The sequence below is a fragment of the Oncorhynchus gorbuscha genome, linkage group LG02 (genome assembly GCF_021184085.1).
Source record: "Oncorhynchus gorbuscha isolate QuinsamMale2020 ecotype Even-year linkage group LG02, OgorEven_v1.0, whole genome shotgun sequence".
Classification (NCBI taxonomy): Eukaryota; Metazoa; Chordata; class Actinopteri; order Salmoniformes; family Salmonidae; genus Oncorhynchus; species Oncorhynchus gorbuscha.
Window position 1 is genome coordinate 88,329,579 of NC_060174.1, and position 27,428 is coordinate 88,357,006.

The window sequence follows — 27,428 nt, forward strand, 5'->3', positions numbered from 1 at the left end:
TGGCGGGTATTTCTGTCCTTCAATAACCTACTTAACATATCAACAGTAATTTCCGTCTGTTTGGTCGTTTGTCATTGAGCCACTGCACACTTTCTTTTCATTAGATCCCAATGAGAGTATCTTCTAAATAATTGAAATATTGTATCTTGAAATGAAAAGACAGGATCATAAGTGCATAATAATTAACTCAGACCCATGTGTGTGCTGTTGCCATCTCTTCTATATTTAACATACGTAAGGCTTGACAACCATGGAAGAGTTGGCTACAGTACATATAATATGGGACTAGGCTACAAAAGCTTGTGCAGACATACACTTCCTTGGGGTATATACGTGAGCTTCACAGAGTGTGACTTCAAAGTAACAGTGCCATTGGCAATATTTTCATGTTTACTTTGTGTATTTCCTCATCTGCCTCTGAAACTACAGGGGCAAAGTTCACCTTAGTGCCAACCAGGGCTGTGCACAGACCTTTCAAGGAGCAGGTGCTCAAAATGAAACTGCCCCTCAAGACATGCTTGACATCGGTAAAAGAGGGTAGGCTATCAGCTGATAATTGATGTTGATTATTGATGTAAATCTACAATATATACTGTGTATTTTTTTAACTGATTGTGGTTCATCTTAAAATGCTCTTTAATAATAACTTCATAATATAGCCTAATATTCATAATCTTCTAACTCATGATATATGGCTGGCTAGTGGCTTGTGTGGATATTTTCATATTATGGCGGTTAGCTAGAGTCTAGTGGTATTCAACTCCTACCCTACGAGGTCTGGAGCCTGCTGGGTTTCTGTTCTACCTGATAATTAATTGATCCCACCTGGTATCCCACGGCTAAATAAGTCCCTGATTAGAGGGGAACAATGAAAAAAACGCAATGGAACTGGCTATGAGGTCCAGAGTTGAGTTTGAGGGGTCTAGACTACTGTATATCTGTGTTCAGTGCTTCATTTGTAAATTGGGAGATGCCAACCAAAAGTGAGTGAGAGTGAGAGGTGACATTGGGAGCTCTTAGGTACCGGAACACATGAGATTAAGACAAAAAAGCTTTAATAAAGCATTGCATGCATATCATCACATTTGTTTAGTGGCATAGAACAGTGTAATATAGGCACTTACATAAGTTGCACACATGGGACCATTTTTAGTAGCCTAGGGTCATTCTACATGACTGGGGACTTTGGGAGAATATTTTTAAACAACGCATAAATTATCAAAATACAGGCTACTTTGAGATCAATAATAACTGAGATCAATAAAAATGACCTAATTTTGAATCAATCAATAGGGATGTGGCCCAGTCCTTAAAAGCTTTCCAGTTTCACTGACTCACCCAATGTTGCACAGCTCACTCGCCATCCCTGCCAAAGGCCTACCTCACCCTTGTTTAACTTTGTAAAACAATATTTACTCAATATGTCTGTTTGGATGTTTATAACATGTTTTGGTTGCCTACAGCAGAAAGATTAGAGTCTATTTTCTGCATGCTGTTCACTGACAGATTTGCCAGGTGTTACCAATTGTAGGCTATGCCTTGTTATTGGGCTACACAACCTACAACTAGACAATATGTTTTAAGAAGCCATTGATCCTCTGTGGCTAAATTAGTGGTTTACTCATGTGTAGTAGATTATACAGAATTATTTCATTTCTTTCTGAACAGGCAGCAGTAATTCTATAATTTTGACAAATTTATCAGAGGTGCTGCAGCACCTCCAGCACCCTTCCAGCTATGATTCTATAAGGAAATAAATTATGAAGCGTGTGTAAGCTACCAGCCAACCAGACCGAATATTAATGATGTAAATCAAGTTTTAATCAAATGTTATGCCACTGTTTGCAAATTCGCAAATGGTATGATATGTTATGAATTCAAATTTGTGGTGGCCAACATTAGCTATGTGAAAAATGCTAACGTTAGCTAGCTGTCTAACGTTAGCTAGGCTCGAGGCAAGGGGTTTGAGTTAAGGTCTGGAAGACCCAGCCACGACCCATCTTCAATGCTCTTACTGAGGGAAGGAGGTTGTTGGCCAAGATCTCGCGATACATGGCCCCATCCATCCTCCACTCAATACGGTGCAGTCATCCTGTCCCCTTTGCAGAAAAGCATCCCCAAAGAATGATGTTTCCACCTCCATGCTTCACGGTTGGGATGGTGTTCTTGGGGTTGTACACATCCTTCTTCTTCCTCAAAACACGGCGAGTGGGGTTTAGACCAAAAAACTCAATTTTTGTCTCATCAGACCACATAACCTTCTCCCATTCCTCCTCTGGATCATCCAGATGGTCATTGGCAAACTTCAGATGGGCCTGGACATGCACTGGCTTGAGCAGGGGGACCTTGCGTGCGCTGCAGGATTTTAATCCATGACGGCGTAGTGTGTTACTAGTGGTTTTCTTTGAGACTGTGGTCCCAGCTCTCTTCAGGTTATTGACCAGGTCCTGCAGTGTAGTTCTGGGCTGATCCCTCACCTTCCTCATGATCATTAATGCCCCACGAGGTGAGATCTTGCATGGAGCTCCAGACTGAGGGTGATTGACCGTCATCTTGAACTTCATCCATTTTCTAATAATTGCGCCAACTGTTGTTGCCTTCTCACCAAGCTGCTTGCCTATTGTCCTGTAGCCCATCCCAGCCTTGTGCAGGTCAACAATTTTATCCCTGATGTCCTTACACAGCTGTCTGATCTTGGCCATTGTGGAGAGGATGGAGTCTGTTTGATTGAGTGTGTGGACAGGTGTCTTTTATACAGGTAACACGTTCAAACAGGTGCAGTTAATACAGGTAATAAGTGGAGAACAGGAGGGCTTCTTAAAGAAAAACTAACAGGTCTGTGAGAGCCGGAATTCTTACTGGTTGGTAGCTGATCAAATACTTATGTCATGCAATAAAATGCAAATTAATTACTTAAAAATCATACAATGTGATTTTCTGGATTATTGTTTTAGATTCCGTCTCTCACAGTTTAAGTGTACCTATGATAAAATGACAGACGTCTACATGCTTTGTAAGTAGGACACAGTGGGGAGAACAAGTATTTGATAACCTGCAAAATTTGCAGGTTTTCCTACTTACAAAGCATGTATATACACACACACACACACACACACACACACACACACACACACACACACACACACACACACACACACACACACACACACACACACACACACACACACACACACACACACACACACACACACACACACACACACACACACATACATACATACATACACATATATATATACATACATACATATACATATATAATATATATATATATATAATATATATATATATACATACATACATACATACATATGTATACATACATACATACATATGTACCACACACACACACACACACACACACACACACACACACACACACACACACACACACACACACACACACACACACACACACACACACACACACACACACACACACACACACACACACACATACATACATACATACATATATATATATATATATTTATTTCCGTAAAAAAATACCTAAAGTTGTATAAGGAAAGTTGTTTGCAATGTTCTGAACAAGTTTACAGGTAACTTACTAGATATTTGGTAGTCATGTTGCGTGAGTTGGAACCGGTTTTCTTCTGGATCAAACGCGCCAAATAAATAGAAATATGGAACGGGGTTGCCAAATCAAAAAACCTAAATGTTTTCAAAATTCCACCCAACAACCACAGATACAAAACATAAAACGTGTCTCTGAGATAACAGCCGTAAAGGGTTCAAATTAGCTATATTTACCTCCAAACTCACCCCTCTAATAGGCTGCATACACATCAACCTCTACCTACCAAATGACAAAACTCACAGACTAAAGGCTTGTTTCAGCACTTTCTCCATTCTATACATGCTGACACTGAAGGAGGCGAGAAAGATAGATAATAAAAGATCCCAGACATTTTCTAAATGTTCATATGTCTTTGAATGTATTTTAATAATGGGAATTAAACAACATGATCATTACACAGATACACCTTGTGCTTGCGAAATGAAAGGCCACTATAAAATGTACAAACACAATACTATATCACTAGCCACTTTAAACAATGCTTTCTCTACCTAAGCCACCTATTATTTTAGATGTTAACCGGCCTCCAACAACCGCAGACCACGTGTACCCTACATTATTAATCTCATATGCATATGTATATACTGTACACTTACACCACCCGTTGTTACAGGAAGGTATAAAGATCATCAGACTGCATAGCCACTTTAAACAATGCTACCTTATATAATGACTTACCCTACATTATTAATCTCATATGCATATGTATATACTGTACTCTACATCAGACTGCATCCTTATGTAATACATGTATCACTAGCCACTTTAACTATGCCACTTTGTTTACTTTGTCTACACACTCATCTCATATGTACATACTGTACTCGATACCATCTACTGTATGCTGCTCTGTACCTTCACTCATTCATATATCCTTATGTACATATTCCTTATCCCCTTACACTGTGTATAAGACAGTAGTTTTGGAATTGTTAGTTAGATTACTTGTTGGTTATCACTGCATTGTCGGAACTAGAAGCACAAGCATTTCGCTACACTCGCATTAACATCTGCTAACCATGTGTATGTGACAAATAAAATTTGATTTGATTTGATTTGATTCACCTGCGGGATTGTCTGAGACCAGCCACCTGGACAGCTGATGAAACTGTGGGTTTGCACAACCAAATAATTTATGCACAAACTGTCAGAAGCCATCTCAGGAAAGCTCATTTGCGTGCGACTTGTCCACACCAGGGTCTTTATGTGACTGCAGTTCGGGTAAAAACCGACTTCAGTTTACAAATGCTCACCTACGATGGCCACTGGCACACTGGAGTAGTGTGCTCTTCGCGGATTAATCCTGGTTTCAACTGTACTGGGCAGATGGCAGACAGACAGCGTGTATGGCGATCTGTGGGCGAGCGGTTTGCTGATGCGAACGTTGTTAACAGAGTTTCCTATGGTGGTGGTGGGGTTATGGTATGGGCAGGCATAAGCTACGGACAAACACTATTGTATTTTATTGATGACCATTTGAATGCACAGAGAGACTGGTGTCTTACCTGAGGGAGACAGGAGTTTCCAGGTAAACGAGGGTTCTGGTTTGCCACTGGCTTGGCACAACAGCGTGACGTTGGAGCCTTCGTTGACCACGATGCCCTTCGACAGGTTGATGATTGTGGGGGGCACTGCAAAACACAGAGAAAATTACACTCGTTTGCTATTTGTTTATGTTTGAGCATTTTAACCAAAAAGTATTGTAGTAACTTTGTTACTCAGAATTTGGATTTAAAGATAAAGATGACAATACTATTAAAATATAAAATACTGTAAATATGACAGTTGCGAGGAACGCATTCCTTTGAATCTCATATCAAGCTAGTGCTGAGATAACTACATCAGAGCATTTCCTATAACCTATAAGCAAGCCTCTGTAAAGTGAAGGAACGCACAGAAAAATATAACCTTTCCTGACATTACTGTTTACCCTTAAAGGCATTCACTGCTGGTACAGTGGACTGAACAAAGGCCAGAGCTATTCAACCACATTCCCAATCAAAATGTTACTGTGTCACAGGAGTTATTCCAACTTGAAGGAAGATAGTGGATTAAATAGGCCTCCATTTGCTGTTTGGGCCATGGGTGCAACTAAGGGCCATCGTAGACTGCTCACCATCATTACAGTCAGAAAGTTAAGCTAGAACCAGACCTACTCAAGTTGAGGGGTAAGAAGAAAGAAACAAGTACACTAAATACTACTATGTTTAATGAAGCAATTTCTACCCATCATAAATATGTGCTTTTACACACAAAATAGTATTTGGCACAGACACAGCAAACCATTGCTGCAAACCACAGCTGTGATCTGAAGATACGAAAAGCATGACCTTGATCGTTGCTGAATGCAGATCCAAAGCAACGAGAAACAGCCAGCAACTATCAGGAGTGTCTTACAAGAACACACATATCTCAGCTTTTACTTTGCACCTGCTCTCCACTCAAAAGCACTGAAATTCTAACCTATAAAGACTTGGAAACCAGTCATTCAAGTGAAAAGATTTTCCGAAAAGCAGAAGCACCAGGAAAAACCGTTAACCTAAAAACGGTCAAAGTGTGAAAGGGAGCATGTTGAGCAGCGAGCTGCTATACTAGAAGGTATGTTCTGAAATTAGGCAAGCCTTACAATTTCTTCCACTTCTATCCATCTGGACCTGCGACCAGCTGCAAATCATAGGCAAATTAGCCATGAACATCATCCAATACAGTGCTTTTCACTGCCACTAGGCATACTTCCTTATACTGTAAATCCGGCATAACTGCATTTGAATAAGACATGGAAATATAGTGATATTGTAAGCTACATTGAAATGAGGCAGTGTGCGTGGCCAAGGCACAAGTATCCACATCTTTCCTTGAGGAAGTATCATGTCAGACTACCAAATAGAATGTCCCCCACGTGACGCCTTTTCATCTCTCCAGCAAGTGTCTGCCAAACCAAAGAGAGGTGTCCTCATGTTTTGACATCAACGGACACGTTTGGTTTCCTCTGTCTCTTTCTTCCTTTTTAACTTTCAAGGATTTCTATTTCCAAGAAGACGAAGACAAGTAAAAAAAAAGAATTAATTTCGAGAGGATCCTTGTGTAATTGGTTTTCTGTTCAGTATCTGAAAAATGCAAACGAGACAATTCACCTAGCGGCTGATGTATTGATTGCCTTTGAACACTATTTGAGAAGAGTGCAGTGCAAGGCCTAATCCTTGTCTTTGTGGAACCCTTGCAGAACACGAAAAGGAAACAGTCAGCACAAATATACATGTAACACAATCATATTATTTAGGGAGCCACTGGGAATAGAATGGCTACACTGTGTAAGCACGTGCCACTCCCTGCAATTCTGAAACCCCATTTAGAATTTGATGGCAATTTGAGAACTAAATGTGTGTCAAATGTCACCTAGAGACCTGCCGCTTTAGTCGACAAGTCAGACGAAGGTCTAAAGCGTTGGTGACTTTTCACTGAGTCTCCCCTCTCCCTAGACAGACACCAACACATACTGTATACCCACAGAGAGGATGAAGGACAGGGTCATCCACAGTTGAAATCAGTCTTATCTCCTGTAGTAACATTTGAAATTGTGTTTTTTACAATGAATAAAAGTAGAGACAGAGCTACAAAATGGTATATAATGCACTGCATTTTTTTTAGGAACAATGGGAAAGTAATTCTGCTTTGAAAGGTAATAAACTTGTAAACTCACTTTTGAGAAAATGGTCTTTGAATTGTTTTGTACCTACTGGAGAGCTCTCCTTTGTCTACACCCATTCAGCATTGTTCATACCCTCTTAAGCCAGCCCCACCCATTTTTTAAAGGATTCACGTGAGGGCATGTGCTAAACAATGAGTAGATTAAAAAGTCCAGATAAACATATTTCATAAATATTAGATGACGCTTACCCAGACACACTTGTCTAAATTGATGGGTCATGTGAAATAAATGCTATAACCCCCAGACACATCTTGCCAAGTGGATGGGTCTCAACAGAAGGTGTAAACGGTACAGCTAAATGGTTACTTGCATAGTAGCATGTCAGAAAGTGTCAATATCAATCAAATATAATATACATATGTACAAGAACAATATCAGTGATAGATGAGGCAGATATATGCATACAATCAGGGGTAAAATGGCCGAGCAGCAGGATAAAAATAAAATAGAAGCAGCAACGTGTCATATCAAATTTTATTGCTCACGTACACGTGTTTAGCAGATGGTATTGTGGGTGTAACAAAATGCTTGTGTTTCTAGCTCTGACAGTGCAGTAATATCTAACAAGTAATATCTAACCATTTCACAACATGTACCCAATACACACAAATCAAAGTAAAGGAATTAAGAATATATAAATATATGGATGAGCAATGTCAGAGTGGCATAGACTAAGATACGGTACAATAGAATACAGTATATACATATGAGATGAGTAATGCAAAATATGTAAACATTGTTAAAGTGACTAGTGTTCCATTTATTAAAGTGGCCAGAGATTAAGTCTATGTACAGTATATAGGCAGCAGACTAATGTGCTAGTGATGGTCTAATGGCATGTGTGTTAGGAGCAGTGGCGACCCATCATCCATGTCAGGTGGGGGTTTTGAGCACCACAGTTTTAGGTAAAAAGGAATTATATATATATTTTTTTTTTTTGGGGGGGGTCTTGCCTGTTTTGCTTGTTATTTTGACATTAATACGTGTCACATATCAGTTTGCAAACAATGCAAAAATATCATTGAGTTAATGAAGCCACATACAAATATGGTCTCTTTTTTTGCTTTCTTGAGTAAGGCAGCTCCAAAATGCAGGTGTTTCAGCCTAGCTCAGTGCTTTCTGTGGTGATGGGGCTAGCCAGCAGAAAATACAGAGCTTTGCGCCCGATTGGCTCAGTTTTCTGTCATCCCCAATTCTAAGATTAGGGCTCAAAAATGTTTGCCCCTTGGGTTCTGCCATAGTTATATTAGAAATGCCCATCCAAGAAGGCTCAAGGTCATTGGCCACAGATAAACTGACATCAAATCACGTTCTATCTACAGTAGCTTTGATTGGACTGATCATGTCAACATCTTACTTTCAAAGTAAGAGCTAGCAGTCATCATCAGTTGTCATCAAGTCGACAATCTACTGGCAAATCCTTTTTAATCCTTGTCATATGAATAGAAATGATGAAGGGAAATTATATATAAATGTATCGGCGCTCATCAGCCATTGTACATAAAGATTACACAACAAATTGGAAATCGCAAATTCAACAATGAGTCGTTTAGAAGGAATCAGTGGCTAACTGCAAGTGTTGCAAAGAAACCACTAACGTTAGCCTGCTATTCAATGGATTAGCTGTGTTTCCCCCCCGAGTTCCGGAGAATTCCTGACTTTTATGACAAAGTTTGATGACAAAATTTGCCAACAAAGGACTGCTGCGCCACCTTCACAAGGGCCACCTTCACAAGGTGAGCCAAAAATGTGTTGTACACTGCTGCATAAATTACGTAATATGCTAGGGAGAAATGTATACTGTAGCTAAGAATGTAATACTAAGTGCATGTCATCATGTAATACCAAGTGCATGTCATCAAGTCGCCTACCTGGTTAAATAAAGGTGAAATAAAAAATAAAAAAATGTGTAACCGGTGTGAAATGGCTAGCTAGTTGGCGGGGTACGCGCCAATAGCGTTTCAAATCAGTGACGTCACTCGCTCTGAGACCTTGAAGTAGTTATTCCTCTTGATCTGCAAGGGGTTTTGTGGAGCGATAGGTAACATTTTCTTCGAGGTGGCTGTTGTCGATGTGTGCAGAGGGTCCCTGGTTCGAGCCCAGGTATGGCGAGGAGAAGTATGGAAGCAAAACTGTTACATTGATGCTGTTGACCAGGATCACTGGTTGCTGCGGAATAGGAGGAGGCTGAGGAAAAGGAGGAGGTCAAAAGGGGGGGTGAGTGTAACCGGTGTGAAATGGCTAGCTAGTTAGCGAGGCACTAATAGCGTTTCAATCGGTGACGTCACTCGCTCTGAGACCTTGACGTAGTTGTTCCCCTTGCTCTGCAAGGGCTGCAGCTTTTGTGGAGCAGTATGTAACAATGCTTCGAGGGTGTCAGTTGTTGATGTGTGCAGAGGGTCCCTGGTTCGAGCCAAGGTTGGGGGCGAGAAGGATGGAAGCTATACATATGTTTTATAGTAAGCTGTTAGTAGCCCATGTTCCTCACCCTAATAATTTGGCCTATTTTACCAACGTGGTATTGTAAACACATTGTTCGTGGCACAGTGTGTGCTTGTTTGGCTACATTTTTTTGTACAGCTTTGACAGTGCTACTGATAGTAGTCGTGATGCTTGGCGTGCACGTGCAAATTCAGCACACACAACATTCTATAATATAATTGTGTTATTTGACGTGTCAAATTAAAAGCTTATTTAATGTGTCAAACAGTGTTATATGACGTGTATATTTTTTGACACGCAAATACCCAAACGGCGTTCAATGTGCCTCACTCTAATAAATTGGTCTATTTTCACCTAGAACCTGAATATTCTAAGAGCTTTCATTGTCTGTTTATATGGCCCATTTACTTATCCTACGGTTCTGATGTGTACAGGGAGTACACTGTAAGAACGGCCCATGTTCTGAATTCTGTCACTGTACATTTCAACAGTGCTGAACAAATGGTTATATTGACTACGTCCGACGTCGTAGCTCGAATTTACGGATTGCCTCTTATCCGCTTGTGGTCCCCTTATGCCGTAGTTTGTACATCTCACTTGTCAGTAGAAAACACATTTGTTTAAGCAAGTCTGCCATATCAGCTATGTTTTTATGTGTAGTGGCTTTGCTGTCATGCATCCCACTTTTTTGCCCCACCAAGATTTACATGCTAAAATCGCCACTGTTTAGGAGAGAGTCATTTGAATAGAGGCACTGCAGATTGTGCTGATAACTGAGTCCGAACACTCCTTGGCGACAACAACACCAGGCTCCAGAGCATCGATGCTGTAAAACAGGAAATAACAAAAAAAAGAAGACATTACAACCTTGCACAACATCAAGATTAACCTCATACAATGCAATGAAAATGATATTCACCTGAAGTGCTGGTACTGCTTGAACTGTGGCAGTAGCCTGAAGCACAGAGTCAGGTGATGTTGCCAGCCATAGCTTTCCACCAGCACCGCACCATCCTCCAGTCCATCCAGCTGTGGGATGTTGATCCCTGTTACAGTGCTGTCCTTCACAACACCAGCAATCTCAGACAAAGTGTTCACTCTGGTCTTTCTGAGGCGCAGCTTGATGAGGCCGAAGCACCAGTCGGGGCCAAACTTGGTGTGGCCTGTGATCAGGAAGTGAAGGTCCAGACTGTGGTGGAGCATGTGCATGGTCCACCAGGCACAATAGCAGAGCACAAACGTGTTCTTGTTTTGGCCACTGCTGTTGCGAGGAGTTAAAAAGTATATAGGACCTGGCTGCATAGGGTCAGAAGGATAGTGCACCTGCAAACAACAAAATAACATTAAAATGAAAAGAAAATGTAACGTAAAACCATTTTTAATGCTTCATTATCAGGGAAGTTTCAATTACCTACAAAGCAGCAGGACTGCATACAAAAACATTTGTATTTTATTTAACTCGGAAAGTCAATTAAGAACAAATTATTATTTACAAATGATGGCCTACACGGGCCAAACCCGGACGATGCTGGGCCAATTGTGCGCCTCCCTACGCGACTCCCAATCACGGCCGGTTGTGCTACAGCCTGGATTCGAACCGGGGTGTCTGTAGTGACGCCATTAGCACTGAGATGCAGTGTCTTAGACCGCTGCGTCACTCGGGAGCCCTCAACTGGAAACTAGAAGTTAAAATAATAACACAGCCCGACTACACGCATCTCTGGAAAATACAGAAATAATGTGAGATCAATAAAAGTAGTGCCAATCATGTTGGAGGTCAATAAAATAATCCAAACATGTTGTTTTTGCTTTATATACTAAGTGTTGTCATTGATTCCCTGTAGAGACACCACACTGCTGCTTTTGTCACATGGATGGCAGCAGCTTTCCACCAAAAGTGTTTGTGTCCTTGGTGGCATCCTGGTAATATTATTGCATTATCCTCTGCATAGCTGTTGATGAATTTCACCACTCACTGCATGTCCTCATGCTTCAGGTGTAACCTGTGCTTGCTTGGGCCAGCTCTCTTTTTGATGAGAGGTATTAGACCATTCTCCTTGTATGACTGGTGGAGGAGAGTCAGGCGTGCTCTACTGATGCTGAAAGAAAAATTCCGGATACAAATATTTTGGCATTATTATACAATAGATAGCCGTAATCACAGTCAGACACACCTGGCTAACTTGATGGGTCATGTAACCATCTGGCGAAGTGGTCTTTTGTTTAGACATGCTAGCTAAACAATGAACTATAATCCTAATCCTTAGAGTACTAGCAATACAAACCGATTGTCATAGCTAGCTAAAGGTAACCAAATAGGTTCAAAGTTAGCTAGCTAACATTAGGCTATGATTATCAATGAGAAACGGCATTCTGAGATAACATTACTACACACAGATCATAAATGTTATCTCAGAATGTCATTTCAAAAGACCCTAAGTAAAAGCTTACTGTTAGCTAGCTGACGTTAGTTGGCTGGCTCACTAGCTAACATGTGTGTAGTAATGTTATGTTAGCTAGTGAGCCAGCCATCTAATGTCAGCTAGCTAGCTAACAGTAAGATTTTACATGGGGTCTTTTGTTTAGACATGTGGCTAGCTAGATAAACAACAAACCATAGAGTACTAGCAAGTCAAACGGATTGTCATAGCTAGCTAAAGTTAGTTAGTTAGCTAACATTAGTCTATAATTAACAATACGAAATGGCATTCTGAGATACCATTAATACACAAAGATCATAAACATAATGTTAGCCAGCGAGCCAGCCATCTAACGTCAGCTAGCTAACTAACAGTGTAAGCTTTAACTTGCAATGAAAACACATTTCCTGACAAAATTAGAAACGTAATATCTGAAACTGTAGCTGGACTCTTACCTGTATACATGGATGAATGCTTCACGGCAGACTGCAACCCCTGCCATTAAATAAGACGTGTCGTTTCCGTTTTGTATGTACAACTTGCTTGGGCCGTTGTTGTGTCAAGTCACTCTGCACACGGTCAGTGTGAACCAATGCCATAAGAATCATCTTAAACTTTAGCCCCCACCCAGACTCTGACCATTTTACTCGCCCTAGCAGAGCTGATTAGGCTGTTTTCATGTTACCCAGAGCATTAGTGACTATAACTGTGCTCCTGGCAACAATTTAATGACACTTTTTTTGCGAACGTTTACTGACACCTGCCAATATTCAACCGGTACTGAGCATTCGTAAATTCATCAGTTATTCTGCGCTCTTGTACACTCAGACGTGAGTGCTCTGAAACAGCTGTTGCAGTAACATTCTATTGAAATGGATACTTGCATACTGTAGTATTTTGTTAAGTTTAATTACGTGATACATTTTTTTTAAAGACAGGATTACCCTACACATACTGACCAGCTCAAATAGACAGAAGCAGGCTATATGGCAGACCAATCCAAAAACATCTCTTGGCATGTCCTGCCCACTCATCATCTCAGCCAATCATGGCAAGCGGGAAGGTTGATGTTTTTTAACCAACTATGCTCGTAATTTAACAAATGTATTTGTATTTACAGATGCCATACGGGTTTGTTATTAAGGCACATGTTGGCATTTCTGCCCCCAAAAAACACATTTTGATAAAAATAAAAAGTTTACGTTCAAACGGCTCTCCTGTGAAGTAGTGACCCATGACATACGCCTAGTTTCCTGAAGCGGGTCACTAATAGTATGTAGTATATACTTATTAAGTATGTAGTATGCAGTATGTTAGCATGGGTATTCGAACATAGCTTGCGCTTTGGTTCACTTGTGCTGTAGTAGTTAATCAAATTAGGGGAGTAAGTATTCTTTAGTTGAAGAACGGAATGCGAGTAGTCATGTCACTGTTGAACTTAATCTGATTGCTCTTATTGTTTAACATGGCATGGCTCCATTCAATTATTTTTTTATAAAAAAATGTACGCCTTTTCCTCCCTAACTCCATGGTATCCAATTGGTAGTTAAAGTCTTGTCTCATCACTGCAACTCCCGTACGGACTCGGCAGAGGCGAAGGTAGAGAGCCGTGCGTCCTCCGATACACAACCCAACTAAGCCGCACTACTTCTTGACACAATGCCCAATTAACCCAGAAGCCAGCCGCACCAATGTGTCGGAGGAAACACCGTGCACCTGGCGACATTTACATTACATTACATTTAAGTCATTTAGCAGACGCTCTTATCCAGAGCGACTTACAAATTGGTGCATTCACCTTATGACATCCAGTGGAACAGCCACAATAGTGCAACTAAATCTTTTAAGGGGGGGGATGAGAATGATTACTTTATCCTATCCTAGGTATTCCTTAAAGAGGTGGGGTTTCAGGTGTCTCCGGAAGGTGGTGATTAACTCCGCTGTCCTGGCGTCGTGAGGGAGTTTGTTCCACCATTGGGGGGGCCAGAGCAGCGAACAGTTTTGACTGGGCTGAGCGGGAACTGTACTTCCTCAGTGGTAGGGAGGCGAGCAGGCCAGAGGTGGATGAACGCAGTGCCCTTGTTTGGGTGTAGGGCCTGATCAGAGCCTGGAGGTACTGAGGTGCCGTTCCCCTCACAGCTCCGTAGGCAAGCACCATGGTCTTGTAGCGGATGCGAGCTTCAACTGGAAGCCAGTGGAGAGAGCGGAGGAGCGGGGTGACGTGAGAGAACTTGGGAAGGTTGAACACCAGACGGGCTGCGGCGTTCTGGATGAGTTGTAGGGGGTTAATGGCACAGGCAGGGAGCCCAGCCAACAGCGAGTTGCAGTAATCCAGACGGGAGATGACAAGTGCCTGGATTAGGACCTGCGCCGCTTCCTGTGTGAGGCAGGGTCGAACTCTGCGGATGTTGTAGAGCGTGAACCTACAGGAACGGGCCACCGCCTTGATGTTAGTTGAGTACGACAGGGTGTTGTCCAGGATCACGCCAAGGTTCTTAGCGCTCTGGGAGGAGGACACAATGGAGTTGTCAACCGTGATGGCGAGATCATGGAACGGGCAGTCCTTCCCCGGGAGGAAGAGCAGCTCAGTCTTGCCGAGGTTCAGCTTGAGGTGGTGATCCGTCATCCACACTGATATGTCTGCCAGACATGCATAGATGCGATTCGCCACCTGGTCATCAGAAGGGGGAAAGGAGAAGATTAATTGTGTGTCGTCTGCATAGCAATTATAGGAGAGACCATGTGAGGTTATGACGGAACCAAGTGACTTGGTGTATAGCGAGAATAGGAGAGGGCCTAGAACAGAGCCCTGGGGGACCCCAGTGGTGAGAGCGCGTGGTGAGGAGACAGATTCTCGCCACGCCACCTGGTAGGAGCGACCTGTCAGGTAGGACGCAATCCAAGCGTGGGCCGCGCCGGAGTTGCCCAACTCGGAGAGGGTGGAGAGGAGGATCTGATGGTTCACAGTATCGAAGGCAGCCGATAGGTCTAGAAGGATGAGAGCAGAGGAGAGAGAGTTAGCTTTAGCAGTGCGGAGCGCCTCCGTGATACAGAGAAGAGCAGTCTCAGTTGAATGACTAGTCTTGAAACCTGACTGATTTGGATCAAGAAGGTCATTCTGAGAGAGATAACGGGAGAGCTGGCCAAGGACGGCACGTGCAAGAGTTTTGGAGAGAAAAGAAAGAAGGGATACTGGTCTGTAGTTGTTGACATCGGAGGGATCGAGTGTAGGTTTTTTCAGAAGGGGTGCAACTCTCGCTCTCTTGAAGACGGAAGGGACGTAGCCAGCGGTCAGGGATGAGTTGATGAGCGAGGTGAGGTAAGGGAGAAGGTCTCCGGAAATGGTCTGGAGAAGAGAGGAGGGGATAGGGTCAAGCGGGCAGGTTGTTGGGCGGCCGGCCGTCACAAGACGCGAGATTTCATCTGGAGAGAGAGGGGAGAAAGAGGTCAGAGCACAGGGTAGGGCAGTGTGAGCAGAACCAGCGGTGTCGTTTGACTTAGCAAACGAGGATCGGATGTCGTCGACCTTCTTTTCAAAATGGTTGACGAAGTCCTCTGCAGAGAGGGAGGAGGGGGGTGAGGGGGAGGAGGATTCAGGAGGGAGGAGAAGGTGGCAAAGAGCTTCCTAGGGTTAGAGGCAGATGCTTGGAATTTAGAGTGGTAGAAAGTGGCTTTAGCAGCAGAGACAGAAGAGGAAAATGTAGAGAGGAGGGAGTGAAAGGATGCCAGGTCCGCAGGGAGGCGAGTTTTCCTCCATTTCCGCTCGGCTGCCCGGAGCCCTGTTCTGTGAGCTCGCAATGAGTCGTCGAGCCACGCGACCTTGTCAGCGTGCACTGCACCCGGCCCGCCATGGGAGTCGCTAGTGCGCAATGGGACAAGGACATCCTTGCCGGCCAAACCGTCCCCTAACCTGGACAATGCTGGGCCAATGGTGCGCCGCCCCAATGGTCTCCCAGTCGAGGCCGGCTGCGACAGAGCTTGGACTCGAACCCAGAATCTCTAGTGGCCCAGCTAGCAGTGTGAAGCCGTGCCAAAGATCACTAGGTGGCTCGGGAGGCCTGCATTCAATTTCTAATCCTAGATCCTAGTCTGTGCAGGTAATGTGTTAATATTTAATAGAAACTGATATTCAACTGAAATCCTCATATCAAACAGACCAAAGTCTACATGTAATTGACATCTTCTCTGCCAGTAACACAGTATTTAGTCTAAACCCAGTTGATACTGTCAAATTGGTATACTTCCGTGTCATGACTGTCCTGATCAGGTCTGCTTACAGGAGACCACAACCCTACAGATTATCTCTCAACCCCAACAGAGGAGGAGAGATCTAGGGGTCTGAAGATGTGGGGGTTTTATAACCCCTCACGCCCCTGGTAAATCTCAGGCCACAGACAAATTCCTTTGTCCTGTTACTGTGGAGAGCCAGCCTCAGAACATTAACATGAAATAAAGGGACTTTGGAACATTGGTTTCCGTCAGTCACAATGGTGGTCATGACGATAGATGGAATATGAAAATGTATGTCATTTTTGTTTTGTTATTAAAAGGTTAATAGATGACATTATTATGAAAACATTGTAATGTGAAGACTTTTCCTAGAATATGTTTGAAGTTTATACATTGTACGTTGTATGGAAAATATCCAAATCAAAGGGAATGTTTTGGGGACGATGAAATGTTAAGTTAGTTGTCTAAAATTGGATTTGAATAAAATCTAGACCTTGCCTCATTAACTAGGCACGCCCAGAGAATTGCCCTAAAGGCAGTTACGCCCACTTCTGACCCAAGGGTATAAAACCTGTGAGTAAAGAATACACAGGGAAGACTACGTGACCCAAGCTGCAGCCAAGGTCTAAAAAGTCAACAAACCCAGAACGCAATGCAAGTTTGAAGACAAAGAAATCCTTTTCTACCCAAGCTACGGATGAGTAGCTGTGTCTAAGCGGGTAAATTCAAGTCGAACCACCTAGCCTTCATCTCCCATCAAATTGTGGTATCTAAAGGGTTTCATTCCTATGCTGTGAGCTCTGAGCTACAGAGCTGTCTGTCCTCAGAAGACCCCTTCCAGAGCAAAGGGTGAGGGAACAGACTCCTTAGCCAAAAGGACACTGACATCGGGAGGATCTCAGAGAGGTGCGCCGGAGTAGTGCGCCATCGAGCAGCCTGAACAGTTCACGCAGAGAATCCTCTGAGATCATCCCCACGTAATTACATCATTATATTCTGACCCATAAGAGTGGCAGTTGGGGCAAGGCTAGGGTTAGAATAGCATAGCTGACATTCACCCAAATGTATATTTCTCTCGTGTACTTTCTTTTTTCTCTCTCCCTTTGAAATCCCCATTTTGGGTAACACGCGCCATTGTGTGTTGGCCCGTTATACTAAGTTCTAATCAATAGCCTATAATGTGTTTTGTCTATGTGTATCTTTTATCATCATTTTAGCTTTTTAGTAAATAAATATTCAATTAAGATTGGTGTGGTATGAACTCATTGGTGAGACCGGGGTCCATGCAGATTCACGGGCTATACGACGTTCAGAACGAGATTGGTAGAGGTAACTGGTTAATTAGCGGCTGTTGTAAAATCGATATTCTTTGAGTTAATTTGGGAAATAGAAACTCAATAAAAACTAGTTTTCCCATGGTGCCCCAGGTTAATGAGCTAATAATTGCTTGATTCAGTTAATCACGCAATTAGAAACTTTAATCATTCGATGAACAACAGTCGTCACATTAACTAATACAACGTCACGACAACCCTATACAAATAGTGTTATTTCCTAGACTTTGCCTGTCAGTTAGACAAGGAAAACTAAAATCTTTGGATGTTGTCCAGGCAGGAAATGGCACATCATCTGAAGATATGAGAATTTGTGATAAAAAAGTTTGTATTTACCTGATTTGTTTGATATTAATAGTTAACGATTATATACTTATCAAATAGTAAGACATATATGTTCTGTTAAATGCTGCGTTTCTGTAAAGAGATGGTTTCCACTCTAGTTTCCTGCAGTTAGTCTGGGCATATGGACAAGGAAATGGGTTTTTGCTAGAGATAGCTTGAACTGACAATGACTTTGTGATAAAAACCTAAAGCTGGCATTCTATAGACAAGATGTGGTCTGTGTGACCCGAGATAAAGATAGCCTGGAAGAATTTAGAACAATCCCTCATTAAATAAAGATGATTGTTTGAAGAAATGATAAAGTCTCTCTCAGTATGAATCTCTACAACATTATCAAGTCCATCAACAATGAACACAACTGGAGGCTGCTGTAACAAAGACAACCCAGACTCTTGCCCTCTACAACCGTGTAACCTAAATTTGACTATATCTAAAATATGTATCTCATATTTGTATTCACTGTACCCCCTCCATTGTGTGATAATCTACCCCTCTGTGTGTTACAGTTATAATGACCTGAGGGGTTTTACCAGCGGCAGCCATTTAGATGATGCGTTTCAAATAATTGTTAAAAACAATATACACTGAATTCGGAAAGTATTCCGACCCCTTGACTTTTTACACAATCTACACACAATACCCCATAATGACAAAGGAAAAAAATGTTTTTTAGAAATGTTTGCAAATGTATTAAAAATTAAAAACAGAAATAATAACATTTAAGTATGTATTCAGACCCTTTACTTAATAGTTTGTTGAAGCACCTTTGGCAGCGATTACAGCCTCAAGTCTTGTGTATGACGCAACAAGCTTGTCACATCTGTAATTGAAGAGTTTCTCCCATTCTTGTCTGCAGATACTCTCAAGTGCTGTCAGGTTGGATGAGGAGCGTCGTGCACAGCTATTTTCAGGTCTCTCCAGAGATGTTAGATCGGGCTGAAGTCCGGGCTGTGGCTGGACCAAAAGGACATTCAGAGACTTATCCCTAAGCCACTCTTGCTTTGTCTTGGATGTGTACTTAGGGTTGTTGTCCTGTCGGAAGGTAAACCTTTCCCTTTTATAATTTAATCCATTTTAGAATAAAACTAACGTAACAAAAGTTGGAAAAAGTCCAGGTTTCCGAATACACTGTAGCTCTATCAATGGTTTACTTCGAATAGTAAGTGAGCGTCAACATTCATGATAATTATCTCCTTATTTCGATGAATCAACCATAAGCAGCTCTTAATATTTGGGAAGCTTACATACAAATTTAGCTAAAGACGTGCATCTTGAATTCATTCAATAATTTAAATTAAAAAAGACAGAAAGAAATAAAGTCCCCATTTGTTAATCACTAAAACATCCTCAAGCCCCATTCAAAATATAGGCCTATTTAACGCTAGTCATCCAATTGATTTTTCTATCTTTACCAACCATATTTCTACGCATGTGAATAACCAGCCGAGTGCAGAAAAATACCTTTCAAAGCCAATAAAGTGCTTACTGTGAGGGGCTTTCTTTTTATTTTGCACAGTCTGTCACATGGCCAATAAAGAGATCGGTCTGTGTGTGAGTCCCAAATGGCAATCTATTCCCTACATAGTGCACTACTTTTGATCAGAGCCCTTTGAGCCCTGGTCAAAATTGTTGCACTATGTAGGGAATAGGTTGTCAATTGAGACACAGCCTGTGTATGTGTTACCACCAGATTGGAATTCTCCAACCTTTATGAGGTAAAGCATGTTAAATTGCTTTTTAATAGAGCTGTACCTTCCCTTCACTTTTGAAGGAGGATTTCAGAGCTTCAAAGGATTCTTAAGTCAACAGGCTGCTATGCTGAATCAAAATGATTTGCTTCATTGCTGGCTGGTTGCAAAGGCCCTTATATATTCTTAAACCTAGAATCCCAGCTGCTTTACCATTGGAAGATTACAGAAGATGGAGATTCTCCCCTTTATGACTGCATGTTTGGTGGTGTGTGTGGTCTGTGGGATTGTGATCTGTTATTAAATGAAGGCCTTACCTGAACCAGGCCCTGTGATAAATATTCAACCTTCCTAAGTTCGCCCATGTCACCCTGCTCCTCCGCAGACTTCTCTGGCTTCCAGTCGAAGCTCGCATTATCTTTAAGACCCTGGTGCTTGCCTACGGAGCAGCAAGGGGAACAACTGCCCCTCCTTACCTTCAGGATATACTCAAACCCTACATCCCAACCCGAGCACTCCGTTCCGCCACCTCTGGTCGCTTGGCCCTCCCAACCCTATTGGAGGGCAGCTCCCACTCAGACCAGGCCAAGCTCTTCTCTGTCTTGGCACCCCAATGTTGGAATAAGTTTCCCCCTAAAGTCAGGACAGCATAGTCCCTGCCCAAATTACAATTCTTTTTTTACAAGAATCTCAATTAGAAAACTAGGATATCCACCATAATAACTACATGTATCTTAAATGTGATTGCAAACAAAGGCTGTTTCAGTGCACATCCAGGTGAAACCATTCGTTCCAACGCTGTAACATCTCACATACAGCTACTTAAGTTGTAAGCAATCCATTTTATTTCGTTATTTTTCAATGTGACAAGATGTTCTTGTTCCTCAGTAAATAAATAAACACCCTTATAATGAATTCATGTTCTCTAATGTTGGATGCACAGCTGCGGTAACAATGTTTGAATCTTGTGGAAATGTCAAATGATTTGACATGCAAATGATGGCCTCCTCCAAGCATCGATTAACATGCACATTTGGTAATCAAGCTCAGCATATTTGCTGCATCTTAATTTCCACTGATACAATTTGCCTTCTATCATAAACAGGCTTGGATTATTCCTTTGAGTGAGCTAACTACTTTTGCGAACATTCCCTCTTCAGTTCTCTGACCCATTAGATAAGTAATGAAGATCTTACAATTTTACCTGCTTGAGGTATATCCCATGATCCCACAGGTACAGTAGCTAAGGTTCAATATATATATATTGGGATTTACAGACATTTTCTAGGTTAATTCAGGGGTTTATTTGTATAGACTATTCATCAACATGACTTGCAGACAAACATGAGGCTTATCTGGGTATTATGGCTGATTGTACATCTTATTCACCAAAAGGAGTGATCTACTGCTGTGGCCCTGTAAGGTAATATTTGAAGTCACTCAATAAAACACCTTGTTAGAAATAAGTTTGTCAACATGTTGGCCACATTGCAACCAAAGTCATAGACAGTTCTCTCGTGGGGTACCGATGTACCAAGTCTGGAAACAACAGGACCCTTTTAATAGCTTCAATTTGGATGAAGATTTCTACTTCAATGAGTTGGTGGCACAAGACATACTGCTTATCCCGGATCAAACCCCGACACTCGGAAGAGAAAGAGAAGGGGATATCGAGGTCAATATGCAGGTACCCTTATGAAACTATGCTGCCCAACCAAGCAAAAAGGCAGTAACTGTTCATAGCATAGAAACAGATTTTTAAAATGTTTTAAATCTTGTTTTCACAGTAACTTTATGCAGTTACTGCTAACATGACCCTCAATTTCTCCAAAACACAATATGAGACAGGACACTTGTCCACATGATTAAGCATGTATTTAATTTAATGTATTTAATTTAGCATAAATTAAAAACTAATCTTCGACCAAATTAGCAGTTACTGCCTTTTTGCTTGGTAGGGCAGTATGGCAATGAGTAAATAATTATCCTCTACCCTCTGTTCTATTGGCAAATGTACAATCACTGGAGAACAATCTGGATGAGCTCCCTTCGAAACTATCCTATCAACGGGACCTGAAGAACTGTAATATCCATGTTTCTCAAAACTGGACTGAACCAGAACGTGAATAATATTCTAGCTGTTTTTCTATGTATAGGCAGGACAGAATGGTAGTGTTGGGTAAGCTCAAGGGGGGTAGTCTGTTAACAAAAGCTAGTGAACAATCTCTATTATTAAGGAAGTCTCAAGGTTCTTCTGCTTGGTTTAGAATACCTCATGATAAGCTGTAGACTATTCTCTTTTTTTCATAGCTGTCTACCACAAACTGAGGCGGGCACTAAGACCGCACCCAACGAGCTGTATAGGATCATAGGCAAACAATAAAATGCTCATCCAGAGGCATCACTCCTAGTGTCCGGTGATTTTAATTCTGGAAAAAGTAAATCCATTTTACCAAATTTCTACCAGCATTTCACCTGTGCAACTAGAGATGAAAAAAACTCTAAACCACCTTTACTCCACACACAGAGACACATACAAAGCTCTCCCTGCCCTCCATTTGAGACACTAAGAAATCCCGCTACGACCTCCAACGAACCATCAAACAGACAAAGCGTCAACACAGGACTAAGATCGAAGCCTACTACACCGGCTCTAACGCTCGTTTGATGTGGCTGGGCTTGCCAACTATCACAGATTACAAAAGGTAAACCCAATTGAGAGCTTCCCAGTGACGCGAGCCTACAAGATGAGCTAAATGTCATCTATGCTCGCGTCGAGACAAGCAACACTGAACCATGCATCAGAGCAACTGTTGTTCCAAATGACTGTGTGAGCACGCTCTCTGTGGCTGATGCAAGTAAGACCTTAAAACAGGTTAACATTCACAAGGCTACAAGGTCAGATGGATTACCAAGGTGCATACTCCGAGCTTGCGCTGACCAGCTGGCAAGTGTCTTTACTGACATTTTCAACCTCTCCTTTACAAAGTCTGAAATTCCTATATAAAGCAGACCAGCATAGTACCTGTGCTCTGGATCCTGGACTTCCTGACGGGACGCCCCCAGTTCGTGTGGATAGGCAACAAATCCGACACATTAACCATCAACACGGGGGCCACTTAGGGGTGCGTACTTAGTCCCCTCCAGTACTCCCTGTTCACTCACGACTGTGTGGCCGTGCACGACTCCAACACCCTTATTAAGTTTACCAACGACACAATGGTGGTAGGCCTGATCACAGACAATGATGAGACAGCCTATAGGGAGGAGGGAGGTCAAAGACCTGGCAGTGTGGTGTCTGTACAACTACCTCAATGTCAGCAAGACTGAGGTGATCGTGGACTACAGGAAATGAAAGACGAGCATGCCCCCATTCACGTCAACAGGACTGTAGTGGAGCAGGTCAAGAGCATCAAGTTCCTCAGTGTCCACATCACTAAGGATTAGAGGTCGACCGATTATGATTTTTCAACGTCAATACCGATACCAATTATTGGAGGACCAAAAAAGCTGATGCAGATTAAAAATATATATATTTGTAATAATGACAATTACAACAATACTGAATGAACACTTATTTTAACTGAATATAATACATCAATAAAATCAATTTAGCCACAAATAAATAACGAAACATGTTCAATTTGGTTTAAATAATGCAAAAACAAAGAAAGAAGAAAGTAAAAATGCAATATGTGCCATGTAAGAAAGCTAAAGTTTAAGTTCCTTGCTCAGAACATGAGAACATATGAAAGCTGGTGGTTCCTTTTAACATGAGTCTTCAATATTCCCAGATAAGAAGTTTTAGGTTGTAGTTATTATAGGAATTATAGGACTATTTCCCTCTATACCATTTGTATTTCATTAACCTTTGACTATTGGATGTTCTTATAGGCAATTTAGTATTGCCAGTGTAACAGTATAGCTTCCATCCCTCTCCTCGCTCCTCCTTGGGCTCAAACCAGGAACACAACGACAACAGCCACCCTCGAAACAACGACAACAACCACTTCAAGGCTCAGAGCGAGTGACGTTTGAAATGCTATTAGCGCACGCTAACTAGCTAGCCACTTCGGTTACACCAGCCTCAACTCTCGGGAGTTGATAGGCTTGAAGTCATAATCAGCGCAATGCTTGACACACACCGAAGAGCTGCTGGCAAAACACACAAAAGTGCTGTTTGAATGAATGTTTACGTGCCTGCTTCTGCCTACCACCGCTCAGTCAGATACTTAGATACTTGTATGCTTGTATGCTCAGTCAGATTATGTGCAACGCAGGACACGCTAGATAATATCTAGTAATATCATCAACTATGTGTATTTAACTAGTGATTATGATTTATTGTTTTTTTATGATATAAGTTTAATGCTAGCTAGCAACTTACCTTTTCTTACTGCATTCGCATAACAGGCATAACAGGCAGTCTCCTGCAGGTCGTTATTGCGTTGGACTTTTAACTGTAAGGTTGCAAGATTGGATCCCCCGAGCTGACAAGGTGAAAATCTGTCGTTCTGCCCCTGAACGAGGCAGTTAACCCACCGTTCCTAGGGCGTCATTGAAAATCAGAATGTGTTCTTAACTGACTTGCCTAGTTAAATAAATATTAAATTAAAGGTGTAAAAAAAGGCTAAATCCCAAAATACAGATTTCCGATTGTTTTGAAAACTTGAAATCGGCCCTAATTAATTGGCCATTCTGATTAATCGGTCGACCTCTACTAAGGATCTATCATGGTCCAAACACACCAACACAGTCATGAAGAGGACACTAGTACTCTTTCCCCTCAGGAATCAAAAAGTTCTACATCTGCACCATTGAGAGCATCTTGGCTGGATGCAAGCTTGGTACGCCAACTGCTTGATCGACTCGGTACTGGTACACCAGGTATATAGCCAATTTATCATTACTCATTGTGTATTTATTCCTTGTGTTATTATCTTTTTATTTTCTCTCTGCATTGATGGTAAGGGACCATAAGTGGGGGGGACAACAACTGTGGGAAGAAAGACCAGACATCATGCCATCAAGCCTCCCTCGAGCCATTCTCGTCTTCCCTTGTAAATGCAGATGACAGTGGAGCTCGGCAGAAAACTCGGCAGAGTTCTGTGTGTGGGGATTACGACAAATTGGCTCCGTTTCTCCTTGACCTCTTCTTCTCAACACACACAACCAGCAACTACTTAAAGAATATAAATAGATACATTAAAGTTCCTCCAGTAAGTCTTGCTGTTCCAAACCACTTAGACCTGGGGCCTTTCAATCAGCACATATAGCGTCTGGCATAAACTCACTCCTACATGTCCCTGCCACCTCTGCACGCATCATCGTGGCAATGTATGTTTCCCTCCCACATCAGCAAAACAGTCTTGAGAGCATGAATTAGCACATGAATAGGAAATACATTGAGGTACTTAACATGCTCTTGATTTCAAAATTAGCAACCCAAACATTCAAAAGCTTGTGACGTGTAAATATGTGTAATTCAAAATCAGCAACGCAAACATTCTAAAGCGTGTGACGTGTAAATATGTGTAATTGCTTTGCATCAGCAGTCGCCTGAATGCATCTCCGCCACAGCAACCCTAAAAACAGTTTGTAGGCATCCAAGATCCCCAAGTCGGGTTGAGAATCCAATCTCCCAAAATGGTGGTTCTTTAAAAATGGCATAAAAAACAACAAATATTTTATGTCTAGATCTGATTCCATTGCTCAGGTGATTTGCACTACTCTTTTGAAGTTGTGACGCATCAACAAAAAACCTACCCTGTGCGATATAATGTCATGAGGGACAAAACCACCCCAAAACAGAACACATTGAATTGAGGATAGACAAGGCACAAGCCTGATCCCTTTTCCATTTTAGCATATCTATCACTCCAGTGTTTAACTGCTATATTGTAATTACTTCACCACCATGACCGATTTATTGCCTTACCTCCCTTATCTTACCTCATTTGCACACACTGTATAGTTTTCTTCTACTGTATTATTGACTGTATGTTTATTTTTTCCATGTGTAACTCTGTGTTGTTGTATGTGTCGAGCTGCTTTGCTTTATATTGGCCAGGTCGCAGTTGTAAATGAGAACTTGTTCTCAACTAGCCTACCTGGTTAAATAAAGGTGAAATAAATCAAATTAAAAAATGTCTGGCTGTGGCCCCAAGTTAATCAGTTTCAGATAAAGAAAAACCTTACTTGGGGGTTCAATAGGTATGTTTATGCACTATTCTAAAGACAGATGCAATTTCATATGAACACCTTAGAAGGACAGCTTCTAACACCTCAACGTGTAAACATTCTGAGAGGATCCAGAGTATGGCTCCCCTTATCTGCAATTTATTACATTTGGCTCTGTGAGTGTGTGTACCTCTGAGCAAGGGAGCTAATTCCAGTTCACCCCCCTCTCTCCCTCTCAAAAACATGAGTGAATATACAAATGATTAAAAGACACGTTCCCTGGAACCACAAAATACACACAGATTGTTAATAACCTTTCTTCCAGACTATTAGATAATCCCTGTACTTACAGTGCCTTCAGAAAGTGTTCATACCCCTTGACTTATTGCACATTTTGTTGTGTTACAGCCTGAATACAAAATAGGTTTTAAAAAATGTTTAACCACACACACACACACACACACACACACACACACACACACACACACACACACACACACACACACACACACACACACACACACACACACACACACACACACGCACACGCACACGCACACGCACACGCACACGCACACACACACACACAGCCAAAGTGAAAACATGTTTTTTTAAATTAAAAATGAAGTACAGAAATACCTTCTTTACATAAGTATTCACACCCTAGAGTCATTTGGATTTGCCACAAACAACACACACAAAAGTGAATTGCTTTGCAACATTTTGTGCATTGTTACTTTAGTGCCTTGTTGCAAACAGGATGAATGTTTTGGAATATTTATTCAAGCTTCCTTCGTTTCACTCTGTCAATTAGGTTAGTATTGTGGAGTAGCTATGATGAATGATGAAATCCCTGAGTGGTTTCCTTCCTGTCCGGCAACTGAGTTAGGAAGGATGCCTGTATCTTTGTAGTGAGTGAGTGTATTGATACAACTATCCAAAGTGTCATTAATGACTTCACCATGCTCAAAGGGAAATTCAAGGTGAGCTTTTTTATTTTTACCCATCTACCAATAGGTGCCCTTCTTTGCGAGAAATTGGAAAACCTCCCTGGTGTTTGTGGTTGAATCTGTTTGAAATTCACTGCCCGATTGAGGGACCTTACAGATAATTGTATGTGTGGGGTACAGAGATGAGACAGTCATTCAAAAATAATGTAATTGCAGAGTATATGCAACTTATGTCACTTGTTAAGCAATTTTTTACTCCTGAACTTATTTAGGCTTGCCATAACAAAGGGGTTGAATACTGAGTGACTCAAGGAATGTCAGCTTTTCATTGTTTATTAATTTGTACAAAATTTGAAAAACATTCCACTTTGAAATTATGGGGTATTAATTATGGATGTGTAGGCCAGTGACAAAACATCTCAATTGAATCCATTTTAAAAATTCAGGCTGTAACACACAAAACTGTGGAAAAGTCAAAGGGTGTAAATACTGTGAAGGTACTTGTATCTAC

At 41.7% G+C, this 27,428-nt stretch overlaps 1 protein-coding gene across 4 annotated transcripts in view; it reads right to left on the bottom strand.

The window, feature by feature from the left end:
* The window catches only part of LOC124012275 (opioid-binding protein/cell adhesion molecule-like), a 442,736-nt gene that overhangs the window by 39,368 nt on the left and 375,940 nt on the right, over positions 1 to 27,428 (bottom strand). For all 4 annotated transcript variants that reach the window (XM_046325754.1, XM_046325748.1, XM_046325742.1 and 1 more), the window contains one exon: positions 5,125 to 5,250. In XM_046325754.1, coding sequence (XP_046181710.1) covers positions 5,125 to 5,250 — 126 coding nt within the window. The remainder of the gene's footprint in view (positions 1 to 5,124; positions 5,251 to 27,428) is intronic.